The 14,192-nt window shown below is 34.6% G+C and overlaps 1 protein-coding gene across 2 annotated transcripts in view; it reads right to left on the reverse strand.

The window, feature by feature from the left end:
- The window catches only part of LOC128147067 (adhesion G protein-coupled receptor A3-like), a 315,407-nt gene that overhangs the window by 166,065 nt on the left and 135,150 nt on the right, over positions 1-14,192 (reverse strand). For both annotated transcript variants that reach the window (XM_052799271.1, XM_052799270.1), the window contains exons 5-6: positions 9,122-9,193; positions 8,202-8,365 (exon numbers count right to left, since the gene is read on the reverse strand). In XM_052799271.1, the coding sequence (XP_052655231.1) occupies positions 8,202-8,365; positions 9,122-9,193 (236 nt within the window). The remainder of the gene's footprint in view (positions 1-8,201; positions 8,366-9,121; positions 9,194-14,192) is intronic.

Genomic DNA, 14,192 nt, shown 5'->3' on the forward strand with positions numbered 1-14,192 from the left:
AGTGATTGCCCCTAATTGGCCAGAGTCCAGCAGGCTGCACAAATACCCATCTGTGCTGCAAGAATGCCAAACAAAAAAGAAATGTAAAAGTCATAAAAGATGCTGAACAAGTGACAGTTCTGTTGAAATAAGAACTTGTTCTAGCCATTGTATGAAATTTTTCTGCTCCAAACTCCTCTCAGCCCAGCTGACAGTGTCAGAAACTGCAGCTCTCGACAGCCATTTTTATACATATATTAAAGAAAGTGCTGTATGATGAAATGTGCTATAAAAATGTGAAATATCACTATGGTATACTCCACTTAATTAGAACAGAGAATGTTAGGATGGAGGCTTTGTAGGGAACTTTCCCATGAGAACAATTAAGATAAATTACAACAAACTGTAATAAGTGCTGTTAACTGGATAATATTAACATAGGTTTGGTAAAGAAGCTTATATAATTTTATCTAAAAACTACCAGTATAAAATTTAACCCTAGTCTTTCAATGTGCGTGTTACCATGCTAAGAAAAAACAACCTATCTTCTGGGATACTCCATGGGCCTTAGTCAAGACTGGCTGTCTTACCGTTGATTTGCTCATGAGCAACTAGCTTTTGGAAATGGCCAGTCAAGTCTCCAAGGGCAGAAGTTTTGAAGATTAAAGAGGCTTCATTTCACTGATATTATCCTCACTGCCTCTTAGCTAAATTTTCCTTTAGTTAGTTTGCATGCTTTTTGGAACAAGCAGGCAAAGACAATGTAGAAAATGAGACACAACTGCACATTAAAAACCTCTGAGGTAGTTTAAGAGCAAGCTATGGTAAGAAAAACAAATTGGGTACATTTCCAGCATCTCAATCAGCGAGATTTCAGGGATGAAAAGTTCTGTTGAACTATATTTTCATGTGTGAGCACAGATGCAAGAAAATACAAAGTAGTAAAGCTTCATCCTTTAGGTATCTCAAATGATCATTTTAATACTTCTGTTATTTCACATTTATGTTTTAAATGTTATTAGTTTTGTGCCCCAAACCTTGCAGCAGTGTTCTAAATTACCACTAAAGAAATTAGATACTAATGTTTAACATTAAATGCAGGGCAACATATTCCTTTTTTCCCCAGTTTGAGACTGATCATAGTAGAATGAGAGATCTAGAATTTGGAGCCAAAAGGTTAAAGCATTGTTGGTTTCATACTACCAAATGGTAGTATGGAAACCAACTTTGATATACAAAATGGCCACTTAATTCCGACAGAAAATTAATCTACCATATCTATCTTTGAAAGATCCAAAATGTACAGTTACATTATTTGATTTATAGGCATTCTGTTGTTATGCATATTTTGTTATTAAAGAAAATCCTGAATTGCTAACATTGTAAAATAGAAATAATTGCAAGAGGATTTAACTACAGCTAATTGTATCACTATCCACATCTTGTAAAACCTAATCCTGTGAAAGGTTACTAATGTGAATATTCCTATTTCAATATAATTAGACCTATTCATATGATTAGGCACTCCCTGCAGAATTGGAGCTGAAGTCTTGATCCTGCATATTCTTGAAGACAATGATGCTCTGCATGAATGCAGCAGGCTGTCTGTAGGCTGCCAAGAAACTGCAGGACTGGAATCTAAATCTGGATAATTAATCCATCATTCTTTGTACTTGAGATTTTGAGTTTAGTCAGTTACTACATACTGAAAAAAACCCCATAGTTCAATATTTACACTGTGTTAACGTAGTAAGAATGACTTGTAAATGAAGAAAGAAATGGCTGAAACAATATTCTCGAGCCCATCCCTAAGCTTAAGTAAATAACAAATGAGACCAAAAAAAAATGTTTTGGGAACACTGAGAGAAATAAATGAAGAAAAAAATGTTCCTTATTAACTTTGAGCCAGTATTTGTTATTGCAATATATTTCATGCAGGAAAGAAAACTTTCAAGAACAATCTATGTGCATATAAATGCAATTGTCATTTTAAGACTCAAACGGCAATGTAGATAATTAATTCTTGTCACCATGCAAAAAAAGTAACTGCAAATCTCATTTCGCACCCTATATCCCTAGCGCAAAATATTTGACAGTATTCTTAAAAGCTGATGCAGAATGAGTCTGAAGGCCTTCAGCTGATTTCAGGCTTAAATTTAAATGTTGAAAAAGTTTTCTTTCAAATATAAAATTTCCCAATATCAATCTATTTTTTTCTATTGTTAGCATTTTAAAAGTACGTATCTCTTTCAAAGTTCTTGCTATTGGACAGTGGAAACACACATACTCTGCTAGGGATGAAGGGAAAACGATGTGCAAGTACATCAGGTCAAATTATAAGGACATTTCAACATATATAACATCTAAAACATAGTTATTCCACCATTGCTGAGAAAGCATTTAAAGCTACACTGTATTTTAAGAATCTATGTCAAGAAAAAAAAAAGCTGCTTCAAAAAATGAAAGTACTTTACGCAGGAAGTATAGAAAAGAAAATGTTCTCTTTTTTCCCCAACGGTATTACTTTAATTGATTTAAAATGCCTTGAATATTCTGAATTTTGGTGGTATTTTAGGTAAGATTGCAAAAAAAATTACCTATGAAAATAGGCTAGGGACCTGCACGTGGCCTGAGAGAAATATGCCTTAACGTTCTGCTGATATTTAAGCATGAGAAATGCAGATTAGAAAATGTGATAGTAGGTAAGTAATGATGAAAGTACTTCATACCTTCCTATGTAAGAAATTAAATCTTAAAATGGTCACAAAATCTCTAAGAACACAAGTAGAAAGAGTGCATAAAGAATATAAATGTGCTCTTATATTTTTTGCTTTGCGCCAGTTTCAATGTGAACAGGTATGGAGCATCAGAGCAGAAAGTGCTTACATTTTAACATGACCCTGCTCCAATAGAGGATGAATACTCTGATTTTCAGTGAAGTGAGGCAAACTACAAAAGACAAGGTGCTGGTTAAGTACAAACAATTCCCTAACAACTATATCCCTTCCCTCCCAATATATTATTTACATTTTCTATGAAACATTTAATGAATTGTATTGCAGAATACAGAAGCCAGAAAAGGATCTATCCCTTTGATTTTTATCCCTCCCTTTGAAGCACCCCTCCTAAGTAGGGAGTCTATTAGATAAAAAAAGCACATTTCAGTAATATTTTATGAGTCACAACTTGCTAATTTCACTCATGAGCTAACACTTTAAGGTAGTTTACAGGATTGAGACTGAGTAATAATTCAAACACTGTTGGACACTCACAACTTGTAGCTATTATCTTCCATTCTTTCTCACCTTTATTTTCAGTAGGATGGATTTTTATTCTTCTTTCGTGTTAACACTTTTCTCAGTAGACAGCCCCCTAAGGCATGCTAGAAACCTAATCATACAGATATTATACAGATAAAACTCCAGTTCTGTATTTTGAGTATTCATTCCCTGTCATCCACAGTGAAAGTCCTAATGGACTATGAAAGCTATCAGTAAATTATAAACCAACCCAAACAATTTCTCACTACAAGTTTGATGTAAACAGTTACAATTCTATTCATCACAACCAACAGGTACACTACCCATGAATAGAATATCATGATTTTGTCATAATACGTACTTTCAAAATAACATATTGTAACAACCACTCTAAGCCATGTGAAACACACTACAGTTGATTTTCATGAACGTGGAGCACCCAGAGCAACAAGAGAATTCAAATCCAGCTTCTGGATACTCAGAGCCTCTGGAAAACAGGCTCCTGAGTCTAGGGAGGCCACCCTACCCTCATCAAGGTAGATGAGACACTACATAAAAACAGATGCTATCATCTCAGTCACGTTAATACAAGAAAGGAAAATGACTCAGCTGCAGTATTTTATTTTGTAATTTGCCATTACTCTGTGCTTTGCAAGTTCTATTTCCACCATATTTTCTCCTGAGACTGTATCTTAAAATGAATGTATCTGACGTGAGCTTATATCTGTTTCCTTACTCTGGAAGTTTCTTGACTGAGGATGGTATATGAAGAACATGCATTAATAGTAGCTTTGCTAATTGTCTCTGTTTGCCCTTGATTGTAATTATTGCAACGACATGGGTTTTTCAGAGATGTGCACAATATAGGTGAATAAATAATGCTGTATCTTAGAATTTCTTTCAACTCTTGTCCTACAGTCCTATGTTGAAGCAGTTCAGCATGCAAGGAGATTTTCTCACATTCAATACAACACAGCAAATCAGGAAGTCGGAAACAGAAAAATTTGGTGCTGAAGCATAACAAAGATACAAGCAACTGATTCATTTCTTCCAAGAAAAAGACTTGTGCATAGCTTTCCATCAACACAGATAGAGAAAGAGGGTAAACATTGTTTTGGGGGATTGCATTTATCCAATTCCTCATGAAAGGCTCAGACACAAAGGGCTAGAATGAGCTCTGCTAACATGGTCTGAGAGCAATTCAAGACTGTTAAAGATTGCTTTATCAATCAGGCTTGCTGCCAGACTGCCTTACAGCAGACTGCTAGGAAAGGTAAGGACAACAGGAACAGGAAGGGTGACATGCGACAAAACTAGCTTGCCTGAAAATGCTGTGATGAGGTGGTGCAGATGTATACATATCAAACCATCTGGTCGAGTAGAGCAAAGTGACTTGAAAAAAATCTAGGTGCCTCTCTACATTTAGACTTCCTAGAACTGCCAAGATACTACATGTAGTTCTTTTAACCTGTCTGCTTTATAGGTCCATGCAACAATATGATGACCAAGATTAGGACAGTAGATTACATAAACCTGAAAAGCTACTGACACGAAGAAAAGGACTAAACCTATCCACTCTCTGCACAGAAAAATGCATAATGATAAGGAATAAAAATGAAATTTATTATGTATAAATGCATTAAACTCTAAGCAACAAGATATATTTCTTAATATCCTTTTATATTTTCTTACTTTTCTTATTTAATTAGAAAAAGGTGATAGCATGGTCCCAATTACTTATTTATAAACATCTGTAGAGAAAATGTATATGCAAAAAGCAGTATTTTAATTTGTAGGAGACTTGTATGAGAAACAGTATTCCGTCCCAGGAGAATTAGATAATTTCCTTTGTGGTGGAAATAAATAAATAATAATGTCTTAAAGCACTATAAAATTATTTTTATACTTTGACCTTTGCAATATTTTTTGTATAATTTAGTAAATATTTACATCATTTTCAGGCAAATCATTTATCTAAAGATTATTGATATTATGTCAAATACTTTCTAAACTTTAAATAAAATCTAATCAGGGAGACAAGAAAGTCAGCACTTTTCCAAACATCTGTTTTGATGAGTCAATATTTTCTAACAGAAAAAGGCTTCATCAGAGTTATATGTCAATTGTAATTTGCACAACAACTGAACTTTTACTACTTAGTGCTGTTAGTTCAATATCATCAATACAGCTTTGAGACTGAGAAACTAAATTCTAATACCTCATTCATCAGTGTAAATAATCAAAACCCAGCTTTAAGAGGAATCTTTCATAATCCCCTTCACACAAAAACGCATACAAGGCTTTCTTGAGTGAAGAATTTTGCCTACAGAATCCATTTCTGCTGATGATGTGCGCAAGGGAAAATCACAGACTCCTATCAGACCTCAGGTGGAATTTATAGCACTGGTATTCAGGAAAATGTAATTTTCCTCCTGTAAATTGAGTAAGTTTTATCTGGAGTCATAGAGAAACAGTAACAAGGCACTGCATGAAGCCAATTTCACAATCATTTTTCAGAAAGATACTTTGTCCATACTGTTGTGAATTCATTGGAGTCCCTCATAATTAAGGCAGAAGTCAAAGGCAAAACTATCTTTTATCATCAAACTAACTTTTCAGCCTTATTTCCAACATTGTCAAAAATTGTTTTATAGACAAACATTTCTGAGAGTTGGAGATTTTTGTTAAAGAAGATTTAAGTATCTCTTATAAGCTGTTAATGAAATACACAAGCAGAACCCTGTGGATTCCAAAACTTTGCAGTTACTTAAATTAACTCTTATAAAAATCCCCAAAGCAGGTTTTTAGCTGTTATCAATGGGTGACTACTTTGGCTACTGTGAGATATCAGATGCATGAGGAAGTATTGCCAGAAAGAAATTTGAAAGATGATTTCTTCTCCCATCAAAATATAAAAAAAATCTAAAAAGCTTATGGCAAACTGCTCCCCGTAGCTATTCAGAATTTTTTTTACTGTCTAGTTTCCTCTTCACGTACTTTGACTTTTTGGCTCATTCCCTAACTTGCCTGCAAAGATCTTTGCCGTTTCCCTTCTACTTTTATTTTTTCCCTTCCATTCTTCTTTTCTTTGCTCTTCCTGTGACCGCGATACCTCATGATGTCTTCTAGCATGTAGAAGGAAGATGTCCACATGCAGGAGGTTTTAATTTTTAAATCACTTAATATTTTCTTTAAGATAAGCTTAATTTGATTAGCTCTATGCATATTTCAACACATATTATTTTTAAAATGTTCTCAATGGCTGTTATTATTTTGGTGCCAGACAGCCTTCTATTATGCCTAAGTTAAAATTAAGTTACTGAAGATGAAATTGCTAAATGTTGTGGGCACCGTGAGCCGCCCAACAGATATTATGAGCACTGTGAAGTACCTGGCAGACATTACAGAGCTGGTGGAAGGCTCAGCAAATATAACCACCATGGTCTCTGCAGATATTAAAAGCAGTGTCAAGCTACTGGCAGTCATTACAAACCTTGTCAAGTGTTCTGTGGACTTTATAAATAGCAGTGAGAACTAGATGGGCATTATAAATTCTGTATCATCAGAGGTGTCGTAAGGAGTCCTATTAGGAATTAAAGTATGAAATTCTGAGAAATTGCTTTAATTTCCTGTGTAAAATTCACAGGCTCATATTCATTGGCAACCTGGAAATACCAATGAACAGTCCTTAATCAATTCTTCTGATCATTCCAGCATTTTCAGAAGATGGACTTTTCCTGCTGGGAAATGGATCTCTATGAAGGTGCCCATGCTGGGTGTCTATAAAATGTCAGCTTGATATTTGAGAAGTATTGCAGATTTTCAAAAGTTCAGTAATACAGGCTACTGGAAACTTCTCTGCCTTTCTCTCACAAGAGCTCATCCTTATCTGCCTCCAGACGGGTATCTGTGTTTCCTTAACAATTCAGCTGATGGACCATCTGTAGCTGGTATTCACATCCTTTCACATCTCTTCCACCACAAACCACATTTTTTGTTATTACTCCAGTCAACTCTGATCTCCCTTCTGCCATAAATGTGTTAGCAACACACATCATTCCTCTTGTGGTTATTAGGATAAAAGTGTGACTTTCTTTTTGTTTCCATAAGACATTAGCAAAGGCACCATCCCAGCAATTTTCTGTCATTCACGAAAGTCAAAGATTCAAAGATTCTGTGATTAATCAAGTATGTGTGAAATTATACTTCTGATTATGGAATCTTAGGCAATGATTTTTTTTTTTCTCTGCAGTATGTGATACTTTTAAAATCTCTGTTTTAGTCTGCTCTTTGCTAGACAGTGTTCAGTGTGAGATGAGTTTTCCTTACTCATTCATATTTTTTTTGTTTCCTTCCTCACACCATATCCATCATGTTTGCTATGGTGGAAAATCTTTTCCAAAAGGTGATTCACTTAAAGATCTCCAAATACAGAACTCACCTAACTGAAGCTTACCGTAAAAATTCTATTCATCACCAGGACGCAGTGCTAAAATGTATAGTTACAGGTTTATAAAAATGAAAAATAGAAGAATGAAATCTGACATTTATGCCACACTGTCAGAGATATAACTTGAAAGGAACATTCTATAAATTCCTGTAGGAATCCTCAGTTTCATGCAGTATACAATGCAGAGCTACCATCATGGGTTAATGTTTTAAATCATAATTACGTGTTACCTAATATATAGACAGAACAGTGGTGTTCTTGCGAAATATATATATTTATACATATATAAAAATAAAATTTTGTGTGAAATAAGAAACGGGTTTTTTTTCCCTTCTCTTTCAATCTTAGTTGTATTTTCTGTGCCATATACCTGAATTTCTTGTGCCTATAAGCAAGTCAGATTTATTACCTTTTTTTCTTTTTTTTTGGGGGGTGGGGGCATCATTTCTGTTTTTTAATATTTTCTCTGGATTCTACTTCAATTTGTAATGTTAAATGAGAGTACAGCTCACCACATATCAGCTGATTTTCCTTCAGGTTACGAAATGACAGTCCTTGTAAAGCACTGGGGTAAGCACAAACTGTTTCCTCCGCTATTCGAACTGAAGCATTTCTGGCCCATTGCAAGACCCATTTTAGATTACAGTCACAGATGAGTGAATCAGTGTTGAAATGTCTAGAAAGGCAAAAAAAGATCACAATTGGTACACATGCAATTTTCATAAACATACTTTCTTCTGTTAGATTCAAATTACCGAACTCCAAAGAGAACTAATTCTAGATAGATGCATAACTATGGATATATAATTATAGATTTATAATCATAAAGATACCCTGAGACAACTAATATGCATTGTCCCACTGTTAATGACTTCCAAGACATTATGCCAAAATTCTGGGTTTAGTTACAGAACAGCATCACTGACTACTGAATCAAATTTGAGTATGTGCTACTGTAGAAAGTCATACTATAACATACTTTCACTTACTAAAAACCTTTTTAAGTAGAAACTTGACCATGGAAGCATCCAGTACACACTTCTAAATCTCAGAGAGGTACACTTAATATAAATAACTGGGTATTATTGTAATTGCAGGAAAAATTTAGACTTATTATATGATGTAATGCATGAAAACATGGAAAGGTATAAGATCATAAAGGAAAAAAAACCAGGGATGCTAGTCAGGATGGCTAGACTGGGCTAGTTAGGAACAGGATCAAGTTGTCAGTGCTATCTGTTTCACTGGGACAGGTAGAAGGTGGCAGCTCATCAAAAGTGAGACAGACATTGATAACAAAACACTGCATGTTTTACATTCGGAATGCATTGCTAGAAACAATCCTGTTTGAATTAATATTCAATTCTGCTATGTTTATTCTAATGTCTTTCTTGAATATTTCAGATTTCTGAACATAGGGAATGATACTTACAGTGCTTTCAGAGCTATCAGCTCAGAAAAAAGTCCATTCATGAGACTTGAAAAAATATTCCCTGACAAATTCCTAGAAAAAATCAATTTACAGTCATTTATAACAATTACAAGAACAAAACAAAATTGTTATAGAGTATAATTTACCCAATGCTAATTAAGAAATATCACTTTCTTGACAAGAGTAAAAACATTTAAATTTGTACATTGCTTTTTCGTAAATGACAGCAATTTTCAAATCAAATCATACACTTTTACTTCTTTTATTTTCACAGCAGGTATACATACAATTCACTTGGTCTAATAAACAGGAATATTTCTACATATTTAATAGAATAGAATTCTAGAAGAGAATATTCTAGAATTTAAGTGAAAATATTCATACAATGATTAGTCAGTGAGACTTATGTTGTATTTTTATAGTATATGTAGAATGTCATTTCAAGGTAAAGAAATAAAACCAGTGTCTTAATTTAGTAATGCTCAGAAGAATTCAAGCAATTCCTTAAAACAGTAATGAGTTTTCAAAGTAACTACATGAACATTTTTATTACAAAGGACTTTAACAAGCTGATTTTCCCCATCCTTAAATTAAGGACATTTCCATTTTAACTACTGTTTTACTATTTCTTGTCTTGATGACTGAATGGATTAGGCTGAATACTTGCAAACAGATGCAATGTAATTTTGCCTGGTTTAACAGTATTGCTCTATCAGTCCCTTAATAGGATAAAAGGTAAAAGCTTAATATCAGGTAATACTGTCTTTTTCTATACCAGTAAACTGAAAAATTAGTGCAGTATCCGCGATTAACATTTCATAGCATATGAATTACCTACTTTTAAAATACTGATATATGTTCCTTTCTATCCAGTGCCTGAAGCCTACATGTCTGAATTCAAGGATGGCTACAAAATTTCAGCTATCAGTGAAATTTCAGATCTCTTCACTGGAGATTTGTTGTTAGATATAGAAAAAAATGTAGACTGGCAAAGAAAATGGTTTCATTACTTTTTCATTAAAAGGGATGTTTTTATAATTATTGATTTTACTTCTCTTATGTCTACAAAGTAAAGAATGTATACAAAACTGAAGATACAAATTCAGATCAGGAGAAATGTTCCACCAGTGAGAAATCTACCAAGCTGCAAAAGATCTGAACCAGCGTCATAAAGTAAGGAAGAACAAAAAACGCAAGAACCATGCTTTCTATAGAAACCTGTACAGATACATATGGATCAATGAATTCAAGAAAGAAGAGAAAATATTGCTAATTTTTAAATTACTGTAAGAAAGTTATGGAGCATTCTTGAAACAATAAGTAATCTTATTTTTTTACACAATTTTTCACCACTGAAATAATGAAAAAAGAAAGAAAATCAACTTTGAACACTTCGAATTTTCATGGTTGTTTAAAGCAAAATTCTACTAATACAGAAAAATAAACTGGCTCAGCAATGTTAAGTGACATTATTTCTCATTATATTGAGTGATGACAAGATGTGTTGATATAATTGAACTCATTGTTAAGATCTTGTTTAACAGTGCACCATTAATACGGTTGTGCAAAAGCTCTTGGAAGTGGAAGGGCTTTCAAGTATCTCTTCAAGTGTGGGTACGTCTAAAGGTGGAAATGAATGTTTGCTTGTAGCTACCTATTTCTATACCTTTAATATTTTTTATTTATCAACAGGAACTAAAAATAGTGAGCATTTTCACAAAGACTTAGTTACCTCTTTACTTAATTAAATGGATCTACTCATGTGCTTATTGGACATAGACCCTGACAAGGCACATGCTGAAGCAGCTCAGTGAACTGGGATGTTAAACGGACTAAATCAGAACCTGTTAACCCTGACATTTACACTGAAGTAAATCAGAAGTGGTTCCACTTATATGAAAGCAGGTACAGTAGTATAAACTTACTGACAGGGCTGAACCGAAGGACGGGGAAAGCAATCTGCCCAGCCTTGCATGGCTGGCAGCCAGAAAGCAGAAATACAGGGGTTTTCTTTTCTCTGCCTTACCCCACTGCAGTACGACAACATTTCTGATCTGATGCAAATCCCAGCTTTTCCCTTAAATAGCTAGCCAGGCTTCATACAGCAAAATAAACAGAACACCAAGTCTGAAGCTCTGTGTCTGCTCAATATTTTAGGAAACAGAGAAAAACTGTAAGTCATGACTACGGCTGATGTAGCAGGGCTCAGCAGATGTATGGTAGCTATGCATCCACCAGTGGTGCCCATTCTGTGTCTATTGAATCTATGTGCTTTCCATAGGTCCTACCAAATCCACCAAGATATCTAGTCAGAACTGACCTAAACTGTGTTAACCTAAAAATTTCTGATTCGTGTTCCATTTACAGATTTTGAGTTTATTTTTATTGTGACAGAGAATTATGTAACCCTTTTCTTCAGTGGGTTTGCCAAGCACTGGAATAATTGTTCCTCACAGTTCAAAAGTCAGTACAAAGCCAGCAAGCCAATTTTTCATATTCTTTCATATTCTTCTGGCAATGACCTGGTTTGAAGTTTCCATATTACTACTAACAATTAGCAAACTAGAATCATGTTCACAGGGCTGTATAAGTCATAAAGCAATACATTTCTATGCCCAAGAAACACATAATTACAATATTTGGGTCTCCAACAGTGGGAATAGCTTGTTCTCTAACAAAACTTTCAGAAATCTTCTTAAATCACCCCAATAACACATGCATTTCTGAGCTAGGTATCTGCAGCACCCTGCAAATGCCTGGTTCTGTCAGTTCACATAATTTATGTTATATATTAAAATATCTCCAAATGCATAATGTTGTCCATATCCACCTGAAATATCCACCATTTCAGATATCCTAAAAACCCACTCTAGCTTGATTTAAAAGGACATTTGTTCTAAAAACAACTGTATCGCCTAGTTTGCAAACATTTCAAACATAACAAATTAATGCACTCCAAAGCTGATAGCACTTACTATGCCATTAACTTACTCCATTAACAGAAAGATGTGCTTTCTGTTATATCAGAGGTAAAACATTTCAGCCTTACATATAAGGTCCTATGCTTATTTTTTTCATATACCAAATACTCTTGTGCTTTTACAGAAATTAATAAAACACTTTTGCAAAAAGCTTTAATATAAATCACAAATTCCATAGAACAGTCAAAGGGAGTTACGTGTCTCAAAGGACCATTCTGAGGTAAAATATAGGTAGAAGCAGGAGAGTATGAATATGAAGAATGCGTTACTCTTATGAGCAGTATTAAAAAGCAAAAGCTGAATGCAAGGGTGAGAGATTGATCTTCTGTCCAAAAAGACTGGGATAAGAGGGGTGAAAAATGACAACAGAAATACAGAGAGGGCAGGTGACAGTGCCTATTTTCTTGATGTTGCTAAAGTGGGGTCTGTTTGATTCACTATGTTACTGATTTTGTACTTTATTTCTGGCACCATAGAAAGTGATTAGTTGCTTCAATGACAGCAAGAAAGTCACACAAGAATTTATGGTATAATATTATCATACAGCTAACTGCTGCTGATGATTCAGAGGCAGGATGAAGAATAAATCAGATACACTTTAATCAAACAATTGGAAGTAAGGAGGAAGGTGTTTTGAACTTCCAAAAGGAAGATCCAGCAGTAGCTGCCTGTTGAAACAGATTTAAGGCTACAACATGTCAGAACCTGAAGAGCTCACTTATGGGGGACTAAAGAAATGAAATCTGGTATATCAGTACAGTGGCACCATCCCAGTATTCCACAGCTCTTGATATTTAGACTAAATATAAACAAAATTAATTGGATGGCAGCTCCATTACCTAGCAGAAATATATTTGCATACATAATTCTGGAACAAAGCACTGAAACATGGCCACTGAGGGGCCAAAGGAGATTTGGAAGATTTGTTGCATTCAGTTATGTCACTCCTAGTTAGAATACGTACACCTCATCACAGCATAAACACAGCCAAAGGGTAATATATAAGCCAAAAAAGTTAAGCTAATATCTTAGAAGACATAATAAATCTTGTCTTATACTGTCTGAGGCACTGTCAGCTGCATCTGTCATATGATGTGAAAGCATTTTGGAATCATTTTCCAGAGCACAAATCATCAAATCCAAGAAGGTGTAAAAATTAGATCGGTCTCAAGGAACAGAATCACAACTCACTGGCTGCAGTAATTTCAGGAGCTGTGTGAAGTTTTAGATGTCATTAGTAACTTGAAATTCAATTCCTATTCACTGAAATATACATCCTGACTGCAATCGGAGTAAAAGTCTTCTTTTCTACATTATCAAGAGGCTTACAATTTTTTGTGATTTCTGTATGTGTGTATGTTTTCAAAACAATACTAGATGATGCTACTAATTAATTTTTTCTTAATTCAAGAATCCTGTAGGTTGTCCTGTTCTAAAATAGACTGCACAAAACCAGCAAGCCCTCTGAAGACTGTTTGCATTATCCCTGAAAACTCAGGCAGTTCTCATCCTTCATTTTAGCGAAGTATTTAAACACACCTTTACCCTACTGAGTTTAGATATATGCATCACATCATTTGGGTAAACATCCTATGCTGGTTTGGGCCTAGAGCTGATTTTTCAGCTCTAATTCCATTTTTTCAAACTGAATTAGACTTACAAGACTGAGTGAAACACACTGTGTTATTTTGTTTCACCTGGTATTTGTGCTTGTAAAGAGTATAAGAAAATCTCATCTCTGTACTTCAGAGAAGGTGCATGAAAAGATTTATGTCCTTTGCTCCTTCCAGTGGACTCATGGCTCTCCCTACTGGTTTCGATAACAGCCTGCAAAGATCCTTCTGTACTTTGTCTCTGCTAACATAACACAGGAGAGCTCTAATTACCACAAGCAACAATTGTGTAAATGAACACATATGTATATATCTTTATATGGTTCCTTCAGTAATCTAAACCACACTTGATGGCTCTGAAACCAGTTCCATGTTTAAGAACTTGTCATCTTTTCGTTGCTACAACTATATACACTGATGTTACAATTCAATTAAAACACAATTCAGAGGTATCAGTAGCAATGGAAAGGTGACTTA

This window comes from Harpia harpyja, chromosome 10 (genome assembly GCF_026419915.1).
Source record: "Harpia harpyja isolate bHarHar1 chromosome 10, bHarHar1 primary haplotype, whole genome shotgun sequence".
Classification (NCBI taxonomy): Eukaryota; Metazoa; Chordata; class Aves; order Accipitriformes; family Accipitridae; genus Harpia; species Harpia harpyja.